This window comes from Sycon ciliatum, chromosome 8 (assembly GCF_964019385.1).
Source record: "Sycon ciliatum chromosome 8, ocSycCili1.1, whole genome shotgun sequence".
Classification (NCBI taxonomy): domain Eukaryota; kingdom Metazoa; phylum Porifera; class Calcarea; order Leucosolenida; family Sycettidae; genus Sycon; species Sycon ciliatum.
The window spans coordinates 23,857,526-23,878,725 of record NC_088650.1 but is presented as its reverse complement, the minus strand read 5'-3'; the positions used below and the strand labels follow the sequence as shown (position 1 = coordinate 23,878,725).

The 21,200-nt window shown below is 47.8% G+C and overlaps 1 protein-coding gene and 1 long non-coding RNA gene across 2 annotated transcripts in view; both read right to left on the bottom strand.

Annotated features, from left to right (window-relative positions):
• LOC135822420 (uncharacterized) overlaps positions 1 to 17,715 on the bottom strand; it is a 36,697-nt gene extending 18,982 nt beyond the window's left edge. The window contains exons 1-6 of the long non-coding RNA XR_010554488.1: positions 17,396 to 17,715; positions 7,680 to 7,968; positions 6,937 to 7,020; positions 5,784 to 5,885; positions 3,310 to 3,471; positions 2,087 to 2,236 (exon numbers count right to left, since the gene is read on the bottom strand). This is a non-coding gene — a long non-coding RNA (uncharacterized LOC135822420). The remainder of the gene's footprint in view (positions 1 to 2,086; positions 2,237 to 3,309; positions 3,472 to 5,783; positions 5,886 to 6,936; positions 7,021 to 7,679; positions 7,969 to 17,395) is intronic.
• Positions 17,716 to 18,930: 1,215 nt separating this feature from the next.
• The window catches only part of LOC135822417 (uncharacterized), a 173,901-nt gene continuing 171,631 nt past the window's right edge, over positions 18,931 to 21,200 (bottom strand). The window contains exons 5-6 of the mRNA XM_065335187.1: positions 21,034 to 21,102; positions 18,931 to 19,762 (exon numbers count right to left, since the gene is read on the bottom strand). Of these exons, the coding sequence (XP_065191259.1) occupies positions 19,211 to 19,762; positions 21,034 to 21,102 (621 nt within the window). The 3' untranslated portion in view covers positions 18,931 to 19,210. The remainder of the gene's footprint in view (positions 19,763 to 21,033; positions 21,103 to 21,200) is intronic.

Sequence of the window (21,200 nt, the reverse complement as noted above, 5' to 3'; positions counted from 1 at the left end):
TGAAAGATATAGTGGAAAGATGCAGATAGAGCTGACACTCTTCGTTCATCGGGAAGTTGGGCACACCCTTGGTTGGCTTGAGATACAAAGCAGTCACACTCTTCCCTTGGTACATTGCAGGGAAGATGTTACTCCGTATCCTGTTGATATGTGGAGATCTCACGGCACGTCTCAAAGGTGTTGAGGTCTTCAGGAAGAATTGAATGAGATCGTCTTGTGAAGCCTGGACGTACAGCTTAAGTTGACCAAAGCGTCCTTCACATACCGTGCCATTGACAAGCATGCCCGGTAAATCACCGCGCGTATAGTAGAAATCGGTGCCAGGAGCAACATGATAGTCGTGGGCGGTCTTGCTGTACATTGCTTGAACACACTCTGCTGCCCCATCCGTAATAATGGTGGCGACACCTGGTAGTATGGTAGGACGAGGAGATGGCATCTTGATCTTAGGCAGAGGCTCCAGATTCGGATTACGGCTAGCACGTCGCTTGTAGAGACCGGGTTTCTTTATCGTCTTGATAGCGAACGGGTCAATACCCAAACAGTCCACAACATCTTCACCAGCAACAACAGCATCAGTGGCCATCATGATATCACTCACGAGAGATCCAGAGAGATCCAGAGGGAGAGAGAGAGAGAGAGAGAGAGAGAGAGAGAAGGCTTGAGCAACGAAACAACAAAGGCAGTTGTGAGTGAATGGAGGACTGTGCTTGCACATATATACCCTTTTGACCGCCGCCGAGTTTGAAATAACATCCTATGGGAGGTGACGACCTTGGAGAACACGGTGAAATTGTTCAAGAATCAACCAATCAGAGGACACGGTGAGCAGATGATAAGATTTAACCAATCACAGCACGACTTGCACTTGACCTGTCGGAACATGTCTCGGTCATGACTGAACGTGTCTCGACCATGTCTCAGAACAGGTTCCCGAGAGTGTAAATCTCCAACGCATTGCTAACGTTGATGACGTACTGCAGTCTTGGTAAATTGATAGAGTATGTTGGCAAGATCAGGTGGTAGAGAGGTCACGTGATCTACTAAATAATCCAGACTGTAGTCATGCCAACAATAGGCATCTATTAGAAGATGCATCATGGACAGGTCTGCAGGTGACATCAAGGACAAATTAACTTTCAGAGTGTTCAGCTGTCTAGCGGACAGAGGACCCTTGATGTGTTCCATGAGATGTAGAAGAAACATCAGTGGAAAACATGATGGAAGAGGTTGTGTAATGCGGCTGCTTCTCAACCATGATACATTACTGCGCGGTAAAGAAGAACGCAGTGTGCGCACTGCATCATGATCCTCATGAAGTATACACGATAATGCTATTGCATAGTTCATGCTTTTATAGCTGCTGGACTTCTTCATTGCTTGCAGTGCCTCTTGAACAGGGTGAAACTGTGCATGCGGTAAAGTGAAGTCGATCTTGTTGAGAAAATGTACAAGATGACGATTCACACCTTGAATGCGATCGGAATCCGTGTAGGTCTTTATGCTAGTACAACGCTCTCTCCACTTTACCTCGGGCATGTAAATGTCCGCCATTACCAATCCACACTGAGAACAAACTCTATGACCAGCATGCTCAACTTGTTCTTCACGATGATAACACACTTCTTCACTTTCCTCTATCTCCTTCTTCTTCTTCTTCTTCTTTTCCTCCAGCGCACATTGCTTCTTTGAACGAACATAAGCATACAGGATCTCAAATTCAGAATCCATTTTCACTGCACCACAACAACTTGAAACTGACTGGATCATCATTCAAGAACACACCTTTTATACTTACATAATCATGACACCATATTACCTTATTGTTTAGGGTAGAGCATAACACCCCAATACATATTTTCAATAATACCCCCTTTTTTTTGAGGTAGGGGCACCCCCTGGCACATATTTTTATCCGCAAAAAAACCGGGCCAAAAATAATTTTCACCGCAAAAATGGGGTACTATTAGTACCCCATTTTTCAATAATACCCCATTTTTTGGGACCCGGGCGCCCCCTGGCCCAGAACCCGCTCGTTACTTCCTACTGTCATGGTACTACTATCAGTGCTGCTGCTGGTGCTTACCTGGAGCTGGTGTGACCTTGCCTGGGAAGTACTGTGCATCAGAGCCATCAGCACAGTCGTACCAAACACCGTCGCAGCGCTGTGATGGCAGGATACAGCCACTGGAACGCAGGCAGGGCAGGTAGCCAGACTGGCACTGCAGTTGAATGGCTGGATACACGTACCCACACACACAACACACAAAGCAGTCAAGAGATGAAGAAAGTGTCTGCTCGGCACATCTTTTGTACAGTCAAGAGATATTAGCATATTTGGAGGAGGTGGTAGCCTAAAACAGGCTGGACAAAAGTTACCGGCTTATGCCAACAACTCAGTGTTCTGGTAGAGTAGACGGTTCGATACCGGAACGCCTTGACAGCCAAATTTGTATAGACCCAAACCGATCATCAGCGTTGATTTTTCACTCGAAATATGTTTGTGGAAGGAAACTGGCATGTTGAAGTTTGCTCTGGGGCCAGAGTCAATCGAACTGAGCCACTCCTTTGTGTTGACCCATTGCCTCCAAGTTGCCCAATTTTTCGCTTAAAAAAAGTTCAAATCAGAGGTGGCTCCAAACCGGACACGTTTTAGAGTGCACGTCAAATTCACTCTGGGTCTGAAATTAGGTAATTGCTATCGCTCCACGACGGCCAGTACAGAGTAACAATAAGCCTTGTGTGTGCTTCCATTAGTTTTGATTGGTATGCGGTGCTTTATTGGCGAGAGGCAAGCCGCTGTTTACCTGCGACAAGAAGTTGATTTTTCGAAAGTTGTAAAACTCAAGTCGCAGTGCGAAGCAACACGTCAAAAACTCACCTGCTTGGTATGGTGCGTCTGGTCATCGCAGAGCCATGAAATTTTGGCTCGGAGTATAACACATCGTAGTCTCACTGTGACATATGTTTTCTAATCAAAATACCAAGAGAGAAAGTGAATATTGAGTCCGTTCCGGTTTGCAACCTGTGTCCTATTTGAAACCGTCGCCTCTACCCGGTGAAACACCCTAACCATACACCTACAAGTATAACATATATCCTAAGGACTCAGCCTGAGATGCCCGACTGGTCCTGGGTCCTGTGATAAGCACGATCATCATTTGTGATGATGAAAAGTGGCAGGTGACACCCAGACTATTACATGCTCTGTAAATAGGAAAGATCAACGCCACCAGAATCTGCCTTCCTACAAGCCTGAAGCTTCTCTACACAAGAGGGATATATTGGCTCTCTTGAAATTCAACTTACGATTACACGAGGCAGCTGCCCCACTCCAGGAACCGTCAATCTGGCAGATGCGCACAATGCTTCCCTGCAGGTTGTATCCGGAATTTCAGCCGAAGACGACGCTGCCTCCAGCAGAATAGTTTGTGCCCTGGGAGTAGCCGTTGGTCGGTTTAGCTAGTGGTGCTGTACACGTCACAGGCACGTACACACACAGGCACGTACACACACAGGCACGTACACACACAGGCACGTACACACACAGGCACACACACACACACACACACAAACACACAGGCACACACAGGCACACACACACACACACACACACACACACACCTTGACCTTGATACACAAGGATTCTTCATTATTTGCCACGTTTGAGCTGAGCTGCGATCATCGCGCTTTGTTGCAGTGTGCTAAAAAAACAAGAACAAAAAAAACGGCCAAAAAAGTGGGGCGGCTGAGGCCGCCCCAGCCACCCCAGCTGTGCCGGCCTTGCATGCCTGGTGTACCGTCTGAAAGATGAAAGATGGAGCTCTTGTATACACGGGCCCGGAAAGTCTGCTTCGCCTGCTCGGCAGCAGCTTCGTAGTGGTGGTCAAGGGTCGAAGACCGACGGATACGGATCAACTCCCCAGTGATCACACCTTTACCCATACTACGGGGGTGGTTACTACCGGCAAGCAGATACAGGAAACGATTGGTGACCTTGAAATGAGGCTTCACAGCCATGTATCCCTTACTACGGAAAACTGTGGTGTCCAGGAAATCAATGCAATCATGTGCCAGTTCATGCGCAAACTCGAGGGCCGAACACTTATTAATCCTGTCTAAAGCGCGCTGAACTTGACCTTCGTAACCATGCAATGAAACAAAAATGTCACTGATAAAGCGTCTATAAACCTGAACCTCTAAACCCTCCCCCTCTAAGATCGGCAAAATGTACCGATTCTCCAAATACAGCATAACAATGTCGGCATAGACCACTGCTGCAGGTGAACCCATGGCAGTCCCTTGGATCTGCGGAAACAAATCGTTATCGTACACGAACCCGTTAGTCTTCCGAATGACTGACATCAAGGAAGTCACTGCTGTTGTTAACCGTATACGAAGGGCCGGGGGCATCCACCTTGTATACCTGTGTGTGATATACCACGACAATGCCACGTGACCGAGCTCGTTGGGGATGTTGGTGTAAAGGCTGGTCACATCTATACTCAAAAATAAATGATCGTCCCGCACAGGCAAACCTTCTACCAAGTTGATGAAATCCGTAGTTCAGGCCAGAACAGTACTTTCCTCACGTACATACAGGTTAAGTAGAAAGTCAATGAACTTAGCGGGATAGTAGCCAGGACTATTCAGACTAACAATAGGCCTAACCTTCAGGGCACAGGGCTTGTGTGTTTTGATAAGTCTCCTGAAAACGGGCATGCGCCCCCGGTGCGACTAAGAACAGTGACATAAAAAATGGTCATACGATGCCCAATGCGATGCCTAGTCATGGTGAGTAAACAATTGACTCGGGTCGCAAACACGAAGTCTCAACACAGCCTTGAGCCTGTTGGTTGCCATCGGCAGTCTAGCCACATGTTCATCTAGCCCCTCAGGAAAAAAACCCAGTCATTTATAATGTTGGGCATTGTGATGCTGGGCACGACCTATATCATCATAGTGAGATCCGTCCAGGACTACTATCACAATAGACTGCCTTTGAATATGCCCGAGTCTGATCGCGTTCTAATTCCCAAACTATGTGCTGCATGTGTACACTCCGCCTATGGTTAGTCTACTCCAGAACAACGCCTGGAGAGGTTCATTGGGGGCATGATGTCCCCCACCCCATCCCCCTTGCCCCCTGCACCTGAAGTACCGGTATTGCCCCCCCCCCCAAATAAAGTACAGGGCACAGATGGAGCACTGGGGAGCACGTAGCAGTAGGCAAGTTGACGATGCCAGTGCAGACACACCTCACCTCGGTCACCACACTGGCACAGTCATATGGTCTCCAAGGAACATAGCTACCAGAGAACACACAGAATGGGAGTATATAGTGCTATCCCGGAGGATAGACAACCTCCTATACAAAAATACCTACTGATAGAGTTCTGTGTAGACCCTATGTGCACATATGTGTGGATGAGTACTGGTAAACGGACAGCTAACCCTAGTCTAAGTAAAATAAATGTAGAATGTAGACCCTGGGCAAAAAAATAAGTAAATAAAAATAATAGCAACACATGAGGGAACTCGGATGGAGAGCCAAGGATTAAAATTAAAAAAGAGGACCATAAGTTTACGAGTTATCCGTTTTTTCCAACACTAACGGGTATAAACGTGATGCAGCTAAACATCAGGTCGTTGAATGTCATGATCTCATCAGTCAGTTTTTGTGCTGATTGTTGCACATTTTTGACTCAGCAGTATTCTGCATATAACCGTTAGTGTTGGACAAAATGGATAACTTGTAAACATGAGGGAACACTCATCCTTACCCAAGTCCCAACGTCAGCACTCGGCGCCGCTCCGAACCAAGAGGAACATTGGAGAGATCGTCCATCAGCTCCTCTCTCGTCCTGCGATCAAATCGCCTAATGCTAAAACACAAGAAGATAGGAAAGGCAAGTAGAATAAATAAATCAATAAAATAATAAACAACAATACAAGTTTGAACAGCTGCAAACGTAATGGACGATCTGAACAAGACCAATGATATACCTAGAAATTCTAGAAGGCACTAGGAAACATCCATACCTGCTCAAACTGAAGAGGACAACATAGAAAAAGGTAAAAGAGGGCATTACTCAAGTGTTCCTGGGATAGCTATGGTCTTTGCTATGCTATTGATTTGCAGTCTGATTCATCTGAAAAACGAAGTTTCAACTTTCAAGCATTTAATTTACAGTCCTACCCTCGTTAGTATGACATCGGTTGCAAGACAAACCTCATTAGTAGACAACGATCCAAAATCCCATGAATCATTAGCAGTCGTACATGCAAGTCCGGATAAGAGATTATTCGTTTGTAGACCAAATTCGTTATAACGTCCCCTTCAGCTGTCTCACAGGTTTGAATTCTCATTACAAGAAAAAGCGGATGGCCGAGGATAGCTCGATTGATATTTCATGTTGTCTTGTATCGGGGTCCGATGAAACATTGTCTGATAATGGGTTGTCTTATACAGGGGTCTGGTGGAAAACACTGTCTAATAACAAGGAACCATCAGTTCTGATGTGGACACAATATGGATGATGCAAAGCAGCAGAAAAATGTACTTGTTATCAGACAAAAAAAGTTGATACCCCCAGGGTTGTCTCCTAACAAGGGTAGACCTACGAAATAGTGGTTGCGACTTCGGCGAAGATTGTTAGGAAAGGGTTTGTTCTCGACACTGGAGCTCACGCTATTCCGCCGCCTTGACTTTACACTTGACTGACTGACAGCTGCCACCCAGAGCACACGAAAAGTCCATCCAACTTTCCGCTCGGAAAACCTGCAAGAAGGGACCACTCCCTGCTCAATACACAGTGTTTCGGGAACATTTACCCTCATCAGTCGAGTTTGAGTAGGCTGAGGAAGATTGTGCTTGATAAGCACCATTTATATAGTGCTCACCATGTCCAAACATCACCAGAGATACAAACTTACAGAGACGCTCCGTTTGCAGCGCGACAAACACCTCGTGAGCACCAGATAGCAGTGCGAGTCAGTGTCGCTCCTGGACGGTGAAAGCTGTATATTGACACAGAGAGAGAGAGAGAGAGAGAGAGAGAGAGAGAGAGAGAGAGAGAGAGAGAGAGAGAGAGAGAGAGAGAGAGAGAGAGAGAGAGACACACACACACACACACACACACACACACACACAGACAGACAGGCAGACAGAAGGAGAAAAGACAGAGATCCGGGATGTGACATCATCATGACATCGGCCGTTGCTGTGTATGTTGGATCCAAGGTAACGAAAAGACGACACATGGGCAATCTCCATGGTTCGTGTCGCGAGCGGCTCTAGATCGTCGTTAGAGGTGTTGGGGCCAGAAACCATGAACTTGGTTTGGGTGGGGGGGGGGCACACGCACACACACACACACACACACACACACACACACACACACACACACACACACACACACACACACACACACACACACACACACACATGCATGCATGCATACACACACACACACACACACACATACATACATACACACACACACACACACACACACACACACACACACACACACACACACACACACACACACATGCATGCATGCATACACACACACACACACACACATACATACATACACACACACACACACACACACACACACACACACACACACACACACACACACACACACACACACACACACACATACACACACCTTCCTTCCTTCCTTCTTCCACTGCCATGACTGGCTATGTGGCCCCATACGGGGCAGACCAGGAGACGTGCTGTCCACCGGGCGGGGAACGCTGTACTCAGCGCGCGCGGGCCGCGCGAACAGCGTTACACTTGTGCGTCGCAATATCCTGTGGCCGACGAAAACTGCGCGCACAAGTGCCACAAATGAGGGGCTTCGCCACAGGCTCCATGCGGGACTGGACAATAGTGTCGACAGCGTCACGGCAGGTGACCCGCCATCCCTGTCGATCTTGGACGATGTCACCAAGCTGCTCCAGAGGAACGCCAACACACACACACACACACACACACACACAGACACAGACACACACACACACACAGACACACACATATACACACATACTTTGTACCATGTATATGCCCGTCACAAGAAAAGCACGCAAAGTTGTGGAAGTCAGGTCTCGCTGGACCAACCAGAATGGAGCTGCTACGGGCCTGAGCACGCAGCTTTCCCCATGTTGCAGAAGGCAATGCAGTGCTGCAAGTGGCAGGCAATCCTACGTGAAAAATTGGCACACACACCTCCATATTAATAATTCCAACGAGAGAGCTCAGTTGAAAGCTCAGGGCCCTCACTATCTTTTTTGCCTAGGTTATCATGCATTATGCGATAGCAATAAACAACAGTTTTATTCGGCTGAAATAAAGGATACCAATAGACCCCACTTGTACTTGGCTGAAATAAATTGTTCATCGTTGTTATTGCATTTAGTTTTTCATTTCGATATCGCACAAATAAAGAGCGCTTGGGCTTGAAGGCTAGAGAGGGCTTGACCGCCCAGGAGCCCTCGCTATGCTTAAAGGGGAAGTATACCCTAAAATCAAATTTTCACCAGTTGTAGTCTTCGGGGTGCTGAGTCGAATGGTCTTGGTCCGAGGAAGCTGCGACGCTCCCTTCCCACTTGAATCCCAATCGAACTCGCGCACTTCCACCGAAACTGGGTGACTGCGCCCTACTAGATGGGGATTTGTATGCAAAATGTCACTAAAAGCGCCATTTCGTTCTTATAAAAGCACGGATGACCGCGATTGGCCCATATGTTGTAGTCTTTTGGACGCTGAGTCGACTGGTTTTGGTCCGAAAAGGCTGCGATGCAGCGTTCCTCCTTTATTCCCAATCGAACATGGTTGAAGAAGCGGTCACGTGCTCCTGGGTGCCCAAATCACCTGGTCACCGCGCCAGCAGGCGACAACTTTCACACCAAGGTTCAACTCGAGTTCAACTCGAGTGACAGGACTGCACCCAAAAAAGGTCAAACAGGCTAGTAAGTTGTACCCTGCAGGCACGGTGACCAGGTGACTGGTGTACGCACGAGCACGTGACCGCTTGTTCAACCATGTTCGATTGGGAATAAAGGAGGAACGCTGCATCGCAGCCTTTTCGGACCAAAACCAGTCGACTCAGCGTCCAAAAGACTACAACATATGGGCCAATCGCGGTCATCCGTGCTTTTATAAGAACGAAATGGCGCTTTTAGTGACATTTTGCATACAAATCCCCATCTAGTAGGGCGCAGTCACCCAGTTTCGGTGGAAGTGCGCGAGTTCGATTGGGATTCAAGTAGGAAGGGAGCGTCTCAGCTTCCTCGGACCAAGACCATTCGACTCAGCACCCCGAAGACTACAACTGGTGAAAATTTGATTTTAGGGTATACTTCCCCTTTAATATTTGCCTAGGTCATCATGTATGTTATTCGAACTGATAGAAACGTCTTTGCAATACAAAAACATGTGCATGACAATCAAAACTTTAGTTCATAAACGCACATCGATACATAACTCAAAACTCAAACTCTCAGACAGGTACATTCTACCAAGTAAAAGTAAATATAATAATAGATTACGCTTTGGTACTAGCTTATTTCATTTTTTTCAAGCCCTGTTTCAACATGTGGCCAGCAGTCTTTGCCAGAATGGTACGGAACATCAACGGAATAGGGCCAGGCTGGTGCGTAACATGATGATGGCCCCGCACACCGAACAAGTTCGAGCATGAGAGCATGTATTTTCTCCTGCTGAATGGATGCCTGTGCAGCGGTCTCTAGCTGTCAACGCGTCTTGTCACGAAGGCGGTGAGTCTCCAAACGACGGGATATTTGCTCCGTCGTTTCTTGCTGTTGGCATAGCCTTTCGCAAGCACGGCGACTCTCGAGGCGGCGGGACCTTTCTTCTCCCTTCTTCTACTCTCTGTGTAGGCACTACTGCCGACGCCGTCTGCTCAGAGCTTCAACACTGTCACCCCTGTCATTTTGCTCTTCCTCATAGTCCTCTTCTGATGATCTCAGCATTCTATTTATACAACAACTACGCCCATTAAAACACAACAATCCACCCGAACCGTACATTCCCGGCCCATCAGTACCACACCCCTAAACTTTCGAACGATAGCACGTCACTTTCTATGGTCTTTTGAAATCAAACCGCGGCCATTACAATAATGCGATCTAAACCATACCTAGGAATGGGTTTGCTCCCCACACTGGAGCTTGCGCTATTCCGCCGACTTGACGCTTGACGGACTCACGACTGCCATCCAGAGTCGCAACCATTCTTTCTAAACCATACCGCTAATTATTTTAGTTAGCTATCCACTTACCGGTATATCCTTTACCGAAATTGTATTCTTTAACGCAATATTCTTCTTTCTTTTTCTTCTACTCCATTCCATCAGCACCCGGCCGATGGCAGGAGATTGGCATCCACTGGGCTAGCATGCAGCAGCCAAAGCTGGGGCCTTTTCTTACTCCGCTAAACCCCCTTCTTAAAACGAACCTGATTTGCATGTTCACTGCCGAATTCTGCCGAATTCCCGTCCGCCCGGAGGATTGGTCCTTGTCGATCCGCTGGCAGGATCAATACTTTTATGAGAGTGCCCTGCCCTTCAGACTGTATTACGCTCCAGTCCAGCTATATGGAACTCTGTCGCATCCGCCAGTGAATGGATTATGTGCTAGCAGTTTGCACTCACACGCCTGTTGCATTACGGGGAATACCTCAACTAACGTTACTTCCTCAGTGCATGCTCTGGACTTGTGTTAGCTTGCCAGCAATTTGCTATTCTGCTCCGAGCGTTTACATACTTCGATGTTTCTCTGGCCCCAGCAAAAGTGGAGGGTCCAGCTCAAGTCCTGACGTTATTGGCATCATCCCATTACGGGGAGTACCTCGACTAACGTTTCTGTCTCCATGCATGCTCTGAACTTGTGTTAGCTCGCCAGCAACTCGCTACTCGGCGCCGCGCGTTTACATACCTCGGTGTTTCTCTGGCGTCAGTAAAAGTGCTTCCTCAATGCATGCTCTGGACCTGTGTTAGCTCGCCAGCAACTTGCTACTCGGCGCCGCGCGTTTACATACCTCGGTGTTTTCTCTGGCGTCAGCAAAAGTGGAGGGTCCAGCCCACGTTCTGATGTTTATCGGCGTCATCCTGGACACCCGCCGCGCTAACATCAGTATGCCTATGGACGAACTTGCCGAGCTTCGTGATCTCCTTCGGGCCACTCTTCACACAGCTTCAACTACCCAATGTCAACTCGAGTCTCTTCTGGGAAAGCTCCCGTTTGCTACAAGAGTGATAGCCCCTGGATGCAAATTGCAGATTGTGGTCACTTGCCAACTGGTACCGGCAGCCGTATTACCTGATCAAGCTCTCCAAAGAGTGCCTCAAAGATCTTCGCTGATGGCCTGAGCTCCTGGATTAGCGGAACGGCCGGTCCTTCTTCCTACACCCTAAATGGACGCCGTCCCCGACTTGCTGGTATTCACTGATGCAAGTGGTGCACTTGGCCGGTGCTCGTACAATTGCGACCGGGGATAGGGCAATGGACAGTCAATCAAGCAGAGCAGCAATCGCAAAGGGTTGTTTGCAATTGTGGCAGCCCGCAGCACCTGGGAAAACTAGCGGCATCAGCTGCGAATGCCAATCGATGGGCATTTACAGCAACTGCGAGGATATTGCTCATCAGTTGTGGCTTTGGCCTGGCGTTGTACACCGGCCACTCGTTTCGAATCAGCTGCCGGACTCGATATTCAGAGAGGCGGGAAGGTGGAAAGCGATGTCTGCCCGAGTAACATTCGGACGCCACCTGCAGCCAAAGTATGGGTGGCTGCGGCAATGGCCTCAGCCCATGATATCAAGTTCTGACAGTCTTTACCTAGCTTGCACCGCTTACAGATTGCACGGGTAGCTGCACTTTGTGATCCGCTCCGGGAGTGCCGACTTATGTGGGGTATATGCTCTCAACTGGTTATGCATACCAATATATTTAGCATTTGGAGGCTCTACTCAGAGTCATTGGCGGCTCTACTCAGAGTCATTGGCGGCTCTACTCAGAGTCATTGGCGGCTTCATGTGGAGTCATTGGCGGCTCCATGCGGAGTCATTGGCGGCTCCAAGCGGAGTCATTGGCGGCTCCATGCGGAGTCAATTTGGGGCTCCATGCGGGGTCATTCGGCGGCTCCATGCGGGGTCATTCGGCGGCTCCATACAGAGTCATTCGGCGGCTCCATGCGAAGTCATTCGGTGGCTCCATGCGGAGTCATTTGACGGCTCCAAGCGGAGTCATTTGCCGGCTCCAAGCGGAGTCATTTGCCGGCTCAGCTGCGAGCCATCTAGTGGCTCCAAGCAGAGCCATCATACCAGTTGCTCGAATCGGCACTCCCAGCTTAATCCAAAACTCGGTTGCTCTGTTGTGAGGTGGGGGGATGCTTACCTGGGAATGGGTTTGCTCCCCACACTGGAGCTCGCGCTATTCCGTCGACTTGACACTTGACGGACTCACGACTGCCATCCAGAGTCGCCACCACTATTTCTAAACCATACCGCTAATTATTTTAGTTAGCTATCCACTTACCGGTACAGTAAAACCTGTGACTACCGACCACCCCTTGGTGCCAGCAAAAGCGGTCTTTAGTAGCAGGTGGTCTTTAGTTAGAGGTTTGCACCGCGTGACCATATGTGGATCCCATTATATGATATGTATGTCAAAATGCAGCTAAAACAATTCCCCAGGACTTGCGCAATGTCAGAAAGACGGAGAGATGGAGAGAGAGAGAGAGAGAGAGAGAGAGAGAGAGAGAGAGAGAGAGAGAGAGAGAGAGAGAGAGAGAGCCTCGGAGAGAGAGAAGATTAATTTTTTGCAGACTTCAAATTCAGCTGCTACTTCTGAAGCCAGGAGTCAAACGTTCCCTGGGGAAGTTTCGTTTCGCGCTGGGCTTCAAATTTGTTCATGCGATCAATCATACCGACTGTCCTTGTTGTGACTTCTCGATTGCTTGAGCATCAGGACCTTGTGGTGCTGCTTTGTTTCTGGATTCCTTGATGCCATCGTCGATCCGTCTGTATGACTGGGGTGACAGAGCTGCCCAGTCTTCGTTTCTCCTCCGAGTAGTAACATCGATCAGAGAGCGCTTTCGATGCGCTCTCCAAGACGTTTCCTATCATGTTTTTTCTTGACAGCGCTTGAAATTTTGACAGGTGTAGTGCAGTCCACACCGACTCCACAGCCCAAATTACCTGCATTCATTTGTTCAGCTGTAGTATCGAAAGATTTTTTTCAGGACCATGGAAAATCAGTAAAATTTCAAGAAGGAGCTTCGAGCAACATTTGATTTCCTACATCGCGGTCGCTAGTTACGGGTCAAAAATTGTGTTTGGGACAGGAAAAGGCGGTCGCTGGTCGCGTTCAGAAGGTAGTCGCTAGTCACAGTGCATTTTGAATGTGAGACCTTCCGTGCCTGGCGAAGTGGCCGGTAGTACCAGGCTGGTCGCTAGTGATGGTGGTCTTTAGTTACAGGTTTTACTGTATATCCCTTACCGAAATTGTATTCTTGAACGCAATATTCTTCTTTCTTTTTCTTCTACTCCGTTCCATCAGCACTCGGCCGATGGCAGGAGATTGGTACCCACTGGGCTAGCATGCAGCAGCCAAAGCTGGGGCCTTTTCTTACTCCGTCAAACCCACTTCTTAAAACGAAACTGACGTGCATATTCACATTGCATGTTGTGAATGTCCCCATATTTGCCCCGACATCTTAGCTCGTAAAGCGCTCCAGATACATCTATGCTACGGTGCGCACCGCATACTCGAATTACGGTACGGGACACATACGGGATACTGCACCAACCATGGCATGCCACGTGAACCACCCTACCAGGCACCGTGACACGCACCGAATTACAGCGGTGTGGATACTGGCTAGCGCTAGATGCTACTAAAGTACAACTGAATAGCGTCTTTTGCATAGCTACGGGAATAATCTCATATCCCAAGCATTGCAGCTCTGCTAATAGAATAATTCAGGTTACTCCCACTCCATTTCTCTAGTGCTTATTTTTCTGAAAAAATATCATCTTTGGCACCAGAATGCTGCCACCAAGAGTACATTAACCAGAGTGTGCAGCCCAAAGAGAATCATCCCACGGCAAAGTTTATTGTTTAGGGCATAGACTCGCAGTAACAGGCTCACCTTTGCTGCATCTCACACCGCTTCACACGGTCATCTACTCTATCACCATGGTAATTTCTGTGGCACATTGCTGCTTGTTTAACAAAAACGTAGAAAACACACCGAATTTCCAGGTAATTACCATGGTGATACGGTACTTTAGCTTGAACCTAATGTATGACGGGTTTTCTACGATTCATAATGACCTAGGGAATAACTAACAGTTAGCGACGCAATTCTTCTGAGGTGTAAAGTGACTTCAGGAATACATGTATGTTGCAGAAAACTGCGATGCATGCCGATTATTTACTGTGCCCTATTGTGCACCATATACCTGGTGGGTTACTCAGGGATAAAGTAGATGCACACAAGTGCCGTGCATCACGGCACAGGTTAGGTTCGCAACTAGCTGCTACAGTGTAGTTGTGGTCCGAACTTGCACTCTACTCAGCTCTGCATACGCAAAGAGTGCTGGTGCCGAAATGAACCAGAAGGGTGCTGAGTGGGACGCAACAACACTGACTCTGTATACCCATGTACACAGATATGATAGGGTATGCAGTACCTGCTCTAAGATTTAACACAAACCGGGTACACGTCTACAGTCAACCTACCCTTATAACGATAACCCCTATAACGATATTACCCTTATAACGATATTTTTCTGCCAAACCAAATCACTCCATTGACTTTTGTATACAATGCCTTACCTCTATAACAATATTGCTATAACGATATTACCCCTATCTTTACTTATAAAAGAGAGGCACCTGTGACGTGTGTCTGTGTGTGTGTGTGTGTGTGTGTGTCACGCTCCTTATAAAGAAGAGGCACCTGTGACGTGTGTTTTTGTGTCACGCTGAAGCGCTGCGGAGCAGCGCTGCCCTGAGCACGCGAAGCGTGCGAACAGTGTAGCACAGTGTAGCTAGCGGCCGCAGAAGCACTGAGCACGCGAAGCTTGCGAATCGTGTAGCTAGCGGAAGCAGCCACAGAAGCACTGAGCACGTACGCGAAGCGTTCGAATCGTGTAGCCACCACCAAGTGCTGAGCACGCAAAGCATCCGAACAGTGTAGGTACGGTGGTAGCGCTTATACTTATAGCAGACACGATCAGTACGAGCAGTAGCAGCCGCGCGCAGAAGCACTGAGCACGCGAAGCGTGCGAATCATGTAGCCACCTAGCCTAGGCCATATATCATAGGTAGCACTAGCAGCCGCACAAGCGCTGCGGACCACGTGAACCGTTCTCTGCAAATAGAAACATCTGCAACAAAAGGATACAAAAGATCTGCACTGACTGCACTCTGCATCTGATCTGCGGTGAAGAGCGCATCGCACTTTTGTTCGTAAGTTTATGAATTTTATGAGCCGCTTTATCCGCCACCAGGTGATGGACAACCCTGACCAGCCTCCCGAAGGCGTAACAGACGTCCCTCCTTCTCCTTCCAACGATGAAGAACCTCCCTCACCAGGACTTCAGCGGTCTGGCCACCACCACGTGCTGAGCACGTGTGCTGTTCATGTACTTGCTTCATGCACCCGCATGCCACATTCGGCCAGGCAACGCTGGCGGGGGTGCTGCTAGTAACAATATAAAATGGGCTGACCAATAGACATTTTCCATTATATAACGATATCCAGTAGGGAATATGTAGAGTCCACTGTCAAGGTAGGGCAAGCTTCACTTGATAAGTCGCTGGAACATGACGAAATGCAAAGGGGCACCAGTGAGCACCTTGCCGTGCACATAATGTGCATGTACATATGTTTTCGACGCTATGAAGAGTGTAAAAAATGAACAAAATTCATGCATTATGACGTATGTGTATGAATGAACCAGTAACCCTTATAACAATATTACCCTTATAACAATATTTCTTGGTCGGACGCAAATATCGTTATAAGGGTTCCTGGGTAGGTCGACTGTACCTGGCACAACTCCTACAACACTGGGCCAGGGCCAGATGCGTTCAAGTGCGGCTACTGTGTGTCAGGGAGTCGTAAACTTACTTTCGACTTCCTGATGTACATGATTGTACATGTACATGTATGAACGTACTCGCACTGGGCACTCTGGCCGCACGCATCTGCACGCGTGTGCCGCCTGTCAGTGGCGGTATACCCTCGAAGTATAAAAAAGTATAGTACTCGACAGGACTTCCGACCGGGTCGCAGGTAACCCAGTGTTCTTTTTCCAAAAGGTCCAAGTACTCACAAACAGGGCCACTGACCCGGCTCTGGAGCAGACACTGGTAACCTAGGTCCAAGTTTGCTCGATTATGTTCTGACGCTTCATGTGCTTTCATAGCCAAGGTTTCTCACTTCCTTCGCAAGCTCTTTTAGTCTTGAGAGTTGACAACTGCTTATGGTTGTGTTGGCAGAAAACATGTCAGCTAATCTGACAACCGTCCAACCCAATTTTACTGGTAAGTAGTCAGTGAGTGGCTTTGATGGGGCCATACTAGAGGGGAAGTTACGCGGCATATTTGTGCTTCCTTTTTGAAAACACGTTCTCGCTCGAAGGGTTTCTAAACTTTATCCCTGCGCTCATTGATGGAGTTCATCGATGGTGTTGCCAGCGGCACTCTACAGAAGAACAATGTTGTCAAGTTTTTTATGAAAAATTGTCAAACATTTTCAAATTGCTATAAGTTTGGTTAGGGCCGGGTTCCACTGCCGCTCCGCAGCTCCGCTGCTCCACGGTACTTGGCTGCATGCAGCAGAGCGGCGCGGTTCCAGTGACACTCGCCATTCACGGTACCACGATCGTGCTCGACGTTTTTTGATGACATTTAGCCTGCCTGCGCGCGCGTGAAATCCAAAAAAATCCTCGTGTTCTGGCCTGTGCAACGAATTAAAATTCCCCCAAATAAAACAATTAAGTGCGGGAAACAATGCAAGCCGTGACCGCGGCTTGCATTTTTTTGTGTCAAGCAGCGAAGCGAAAGCTGGTGATGAGCCGCGGCCTCGCTGGACCAGCTCGTAATGATGACGTTTCATGCCGTGGATGATGTGCGGCGGAGCGGCAGTGGAACCCAGCCCTTAGGCAAAGGAAATTTGTCATTAATTTGTTTATGCTGCATAGATGGAGAGCTGCACACTCTGGCTTATGGACTCTCGCCTACAGCGTAGTCGTACTGCTAGTGTACTGGCATTACAGAAGACACGAAAAACGAGAACATAATTATGGCGAGAAAGTAATTACTGGCTAAGAATTGCCCTAAGACTTACCGCTTCTCAGTGCTCCATACCAGGAAGTAGTACAAAACCTACTCCCTGCTCCATACGAGTGTTTTCTCCTCATTCTCTGCATCCTTTACCCCAGGAGTCACGTCCATTTAGCGGCTCAAATGCTTGAGCTCCGGATAGCGGAAAATAGCTCGTCGTCCATTAGCGGCTCTAATAGTACCTGGTCTGAAGTGTCGCAGTCTAGCAACTATGATTTTTTTCCAGGAGGGTAAGGGTTGCAAACCCAAAGAGACCCTCAGCTTCGTCTATCAAACAAAACAATTGCCCTAAAAAATGGAAGAGGAAAAGAGTGAGCGAGCTGGTTTGAGCGCGCTACTTTTAAAAAAATAGAAGCTGAAAGCCATCAAAGTCAAAGCATTCTGGCTAGCGCGTTTGTGTATGTCACGAGCGCTAGCGCGCTAGTCGCAGGAAACGCTCGCAGTCCAGAGTTAGCGCTGTTTGCCGCAGGCGGCAGCTGGATGGATCACGTGATCCAAGCTGACAAATAAGGTCCGATGGTTCAGCTACATTGAGCCACAAGCATCTAGGACATGGTCTTTCCACCCATGCAAAGCTCAGGTTGTCTGCTTGAGACTGAAACGGGACTTGCAAAACAGCGTCTTTTGCATGGGTGGAAAGACCATGTCCTAGATCCTAGGGATGTCGAAACGGCTTGTCGCTGATGTCCAGAACTAGGGCATCAGCTAGTTGGGGAGAACCAATTATTTTAGATTTCGTTAGGTAAGTCGTTATTTCACGACTCATTGATTTAAATATTAATTGTCAGCATGTGATACGATTATTTTATTGAAAATTGGTACGGTCGGTGTGATTTTGTTCTTGTGTTTGGATGATTTGCAGATCATGGTTGCCCTTTGCCGAGTGTTCATTTCCTATTGATGGTGATTAGAGATAGAACAGGGTTGATTTGTTGTAAAATTTGATGAAAATAGGTTTAAATTACCCCCAAACACGGATCTTTCCGGTACGAGAGGATTTCATTTATTGGGACACTATCTCGACAACACCAGCGGAAGAGAGCTAGCACGAGCGAAGCAAAGGATACCCGAAAACGGCAGAGTGATAGCGATCATAAGCCGATCTTGGCAAACGAGCGATATGGAAGATGTTGTAAATAATAGCGAAGTAGATTTTGTCATTTGCTGCAGTTGAAAAGTACAATTCAAATCAATTCAAAATAATTATTAATTAAAAAACTTCAATAGTGCGGTCCACCAGCCTTAGCTTTCAGACTCACTGTCCGATTCACAGTCGGACTTACAGTCCAATCCACTGTCGAAACTGCCCTCTGCCTCATCATGGCATTGTGCTTATGCGCGCGCGCACACACACACGTACACACACACCGCACAACACATGGCATTGTGCTGTCCCCGGGGAAAATTGCAATTCCGCGGCCGCGTTTTTTTCCGGTTTTTTTTGCGATTTTTTAAAAGAGCGCGTTTTCCGCGATTTTCCTGCGTTTTTTGAACTTTTTTGTTGCACTACACGTACACACAGTGCACTGTCATGTTCGGTCAGCAACGTCTCATCGTGGCGGCTTTTTACTCAAATATGACGAGTGCTTACACCAGAGACTTGTAACTGATTGATTTCACTACATACTCACTAAAAATTGCCGCACATCAATATTATTCACCGCATATTTACAGCATATTTACCGCAAATTCACCGCAAATTATGCCATATTATGCCGCGTTCTTTCCCCGCGTTTTTTGCGATTTTTTCCGCAATTTTCCCCGGGGACAGATTGTGCGTGCGCGTCCGCGCGCGCACACACGCACAACACATAGCACGCTAAAGATCAGCAAGAACCTGCTGCGACAGTGGCTGAAATAGCGCTGTAGAAGACACCGCAGCCGCCACTGGCTGCCTCGCACCCGAGGTTGTAGTCAAAGCCGTACTAGCCGACACATCCGTACCCAGAGATGGAACTGATCCACTGGTGTTCACCTGAAGCGACGGAGTAGTGGATCCTTTGAAGCCGAAATGAGTGGGCGGCACGACATTGGCGGGGGACAAGCCCAGCGGATATCGCAGCGGGCTTATCGTAACTCCTGGCAGTGAGCCTATCGTAACTCCTGGCAGTGGGCCAGTCGTAACTCCTGGCATTGGGCCATTCTCTTGCCGGACATTGGGGTGCGGAGTGGACGTGGATGCGGGCAGGAAATCTGTGGCAACCGGCTGGACTGGGACGGTTGGAGTCGGGGCAGGTGTGTTACTAGTATGACTGTTCGGCAATGACTGGGTATTACCGGCCATCGGACCGTTTGCAGATGACACTGACAAGTGGTTGCTCTGTGAAGAGGAGCCCTGTATACCCATGCAATTTACCATACATGTCAATTGCTGAAGGAGAAGCACAGTTCAAACACAAAACGCAAATAAACACGCCAATGAAATTCGATCCTTAAACAAGTCAAGTTCGCATGTCCGCGTTACCACGGGCTATACAATTGTGTTTAGAAAACAACCAGTTTATAATTCTGTCTCTTCTTGCATAAAAGTCAGCCTAGAATACTGACGTCTGCTTTGGACATTACTCTGACTCGGACCACAAGCCCTGGTTTATTCTGACCTACATGTGTACCATGTGAAGTAGCGCGAGAGCCAAGCTGGTCATAATAATACGTGTAACAGCCACGAGCGTACTTCAACCAAAGAAGACTACCACATAACATGAGCATGAACACTTGCCATATTATTACAGGGTGCGACAGAGCTCTCGGCCATTGAAGAAAATGTTGAGTCACCTCCACCATTACACTGCGCTCTTTAGCCGACTAGACCCTCCTGCACACAACCATCACCATTGCGAGGACAATTCCGTAGACGATATTGATAAACTCCTTCAGACAGCTGTTTCGCTAATACATACTGTAGCTCATCAGTGAAGGTAGATGTTGATGGTTGTGTGCAGGAGGGTCTAGTCGGCTAAAGAGCGCAGTGTAATGGTGGAGGTGACTCAACATGAACACTTGCATTCTATTTAATGTATTCCTATGTTGTAGATGTCAGGCACTGTAGTGTTCACGTCTACATACACATCGTGGCATTCCTTGGCCACTCAGACATTCATGATAGTAGTGCATCGTGTTATGTTATGCATGCAGCATGTGCCGTTTCCCGAGTGAGCGCGTGCGCATGAAATGAACTTGTCGGCTTTTAGTTGTTGTGCTTGAGTTGAGTCTGGAGTCTTGTTGTTTTGGGGTGAAGAAATAAAGAATACTACAGGCACGTGTTGGTATTGTCATGATCTGGTGTGTACACGCGATCATGTGATCTTGTAGTTGAGCGTATGTGTTACAGTGTATTTGGATTTCCTTGGTCATGATCAAACAATAAAACATGATCAAATTATGTCTACACATTCAACAATGCCAAGAACTCACCTGGTCCCCTTGTAGCTCATTATCTTCTTTTTCAGCATGAAAGTTGGATACAGTGTACTAGGGCGGAGTGTGATGGTATACCACGTACGCATATGCCATGTACAATGTGATTGTCGTGTGAGTGGATTTTTACGTACCCCACCAAGGGGCCAGCATAGCAAGTGTCCATTTTCCGAAGAGCTCTTGTGCTGCTAAACATACAGTGCCAGGTATTACCGGCGTACTCACATCTTCAGACCTTGCATTGCGCAACAGCCGCACAAGGACCTCTACGCCTCCTGCTTCACAAACAGCATACTGTGGGCAAAGAGGAGACAGAAGACAGATTTACACTCTAAACATTTTCCTAAAGTAAAAAATGCCCTCCCCTCCTTTTACAAATCCACACGCATTCC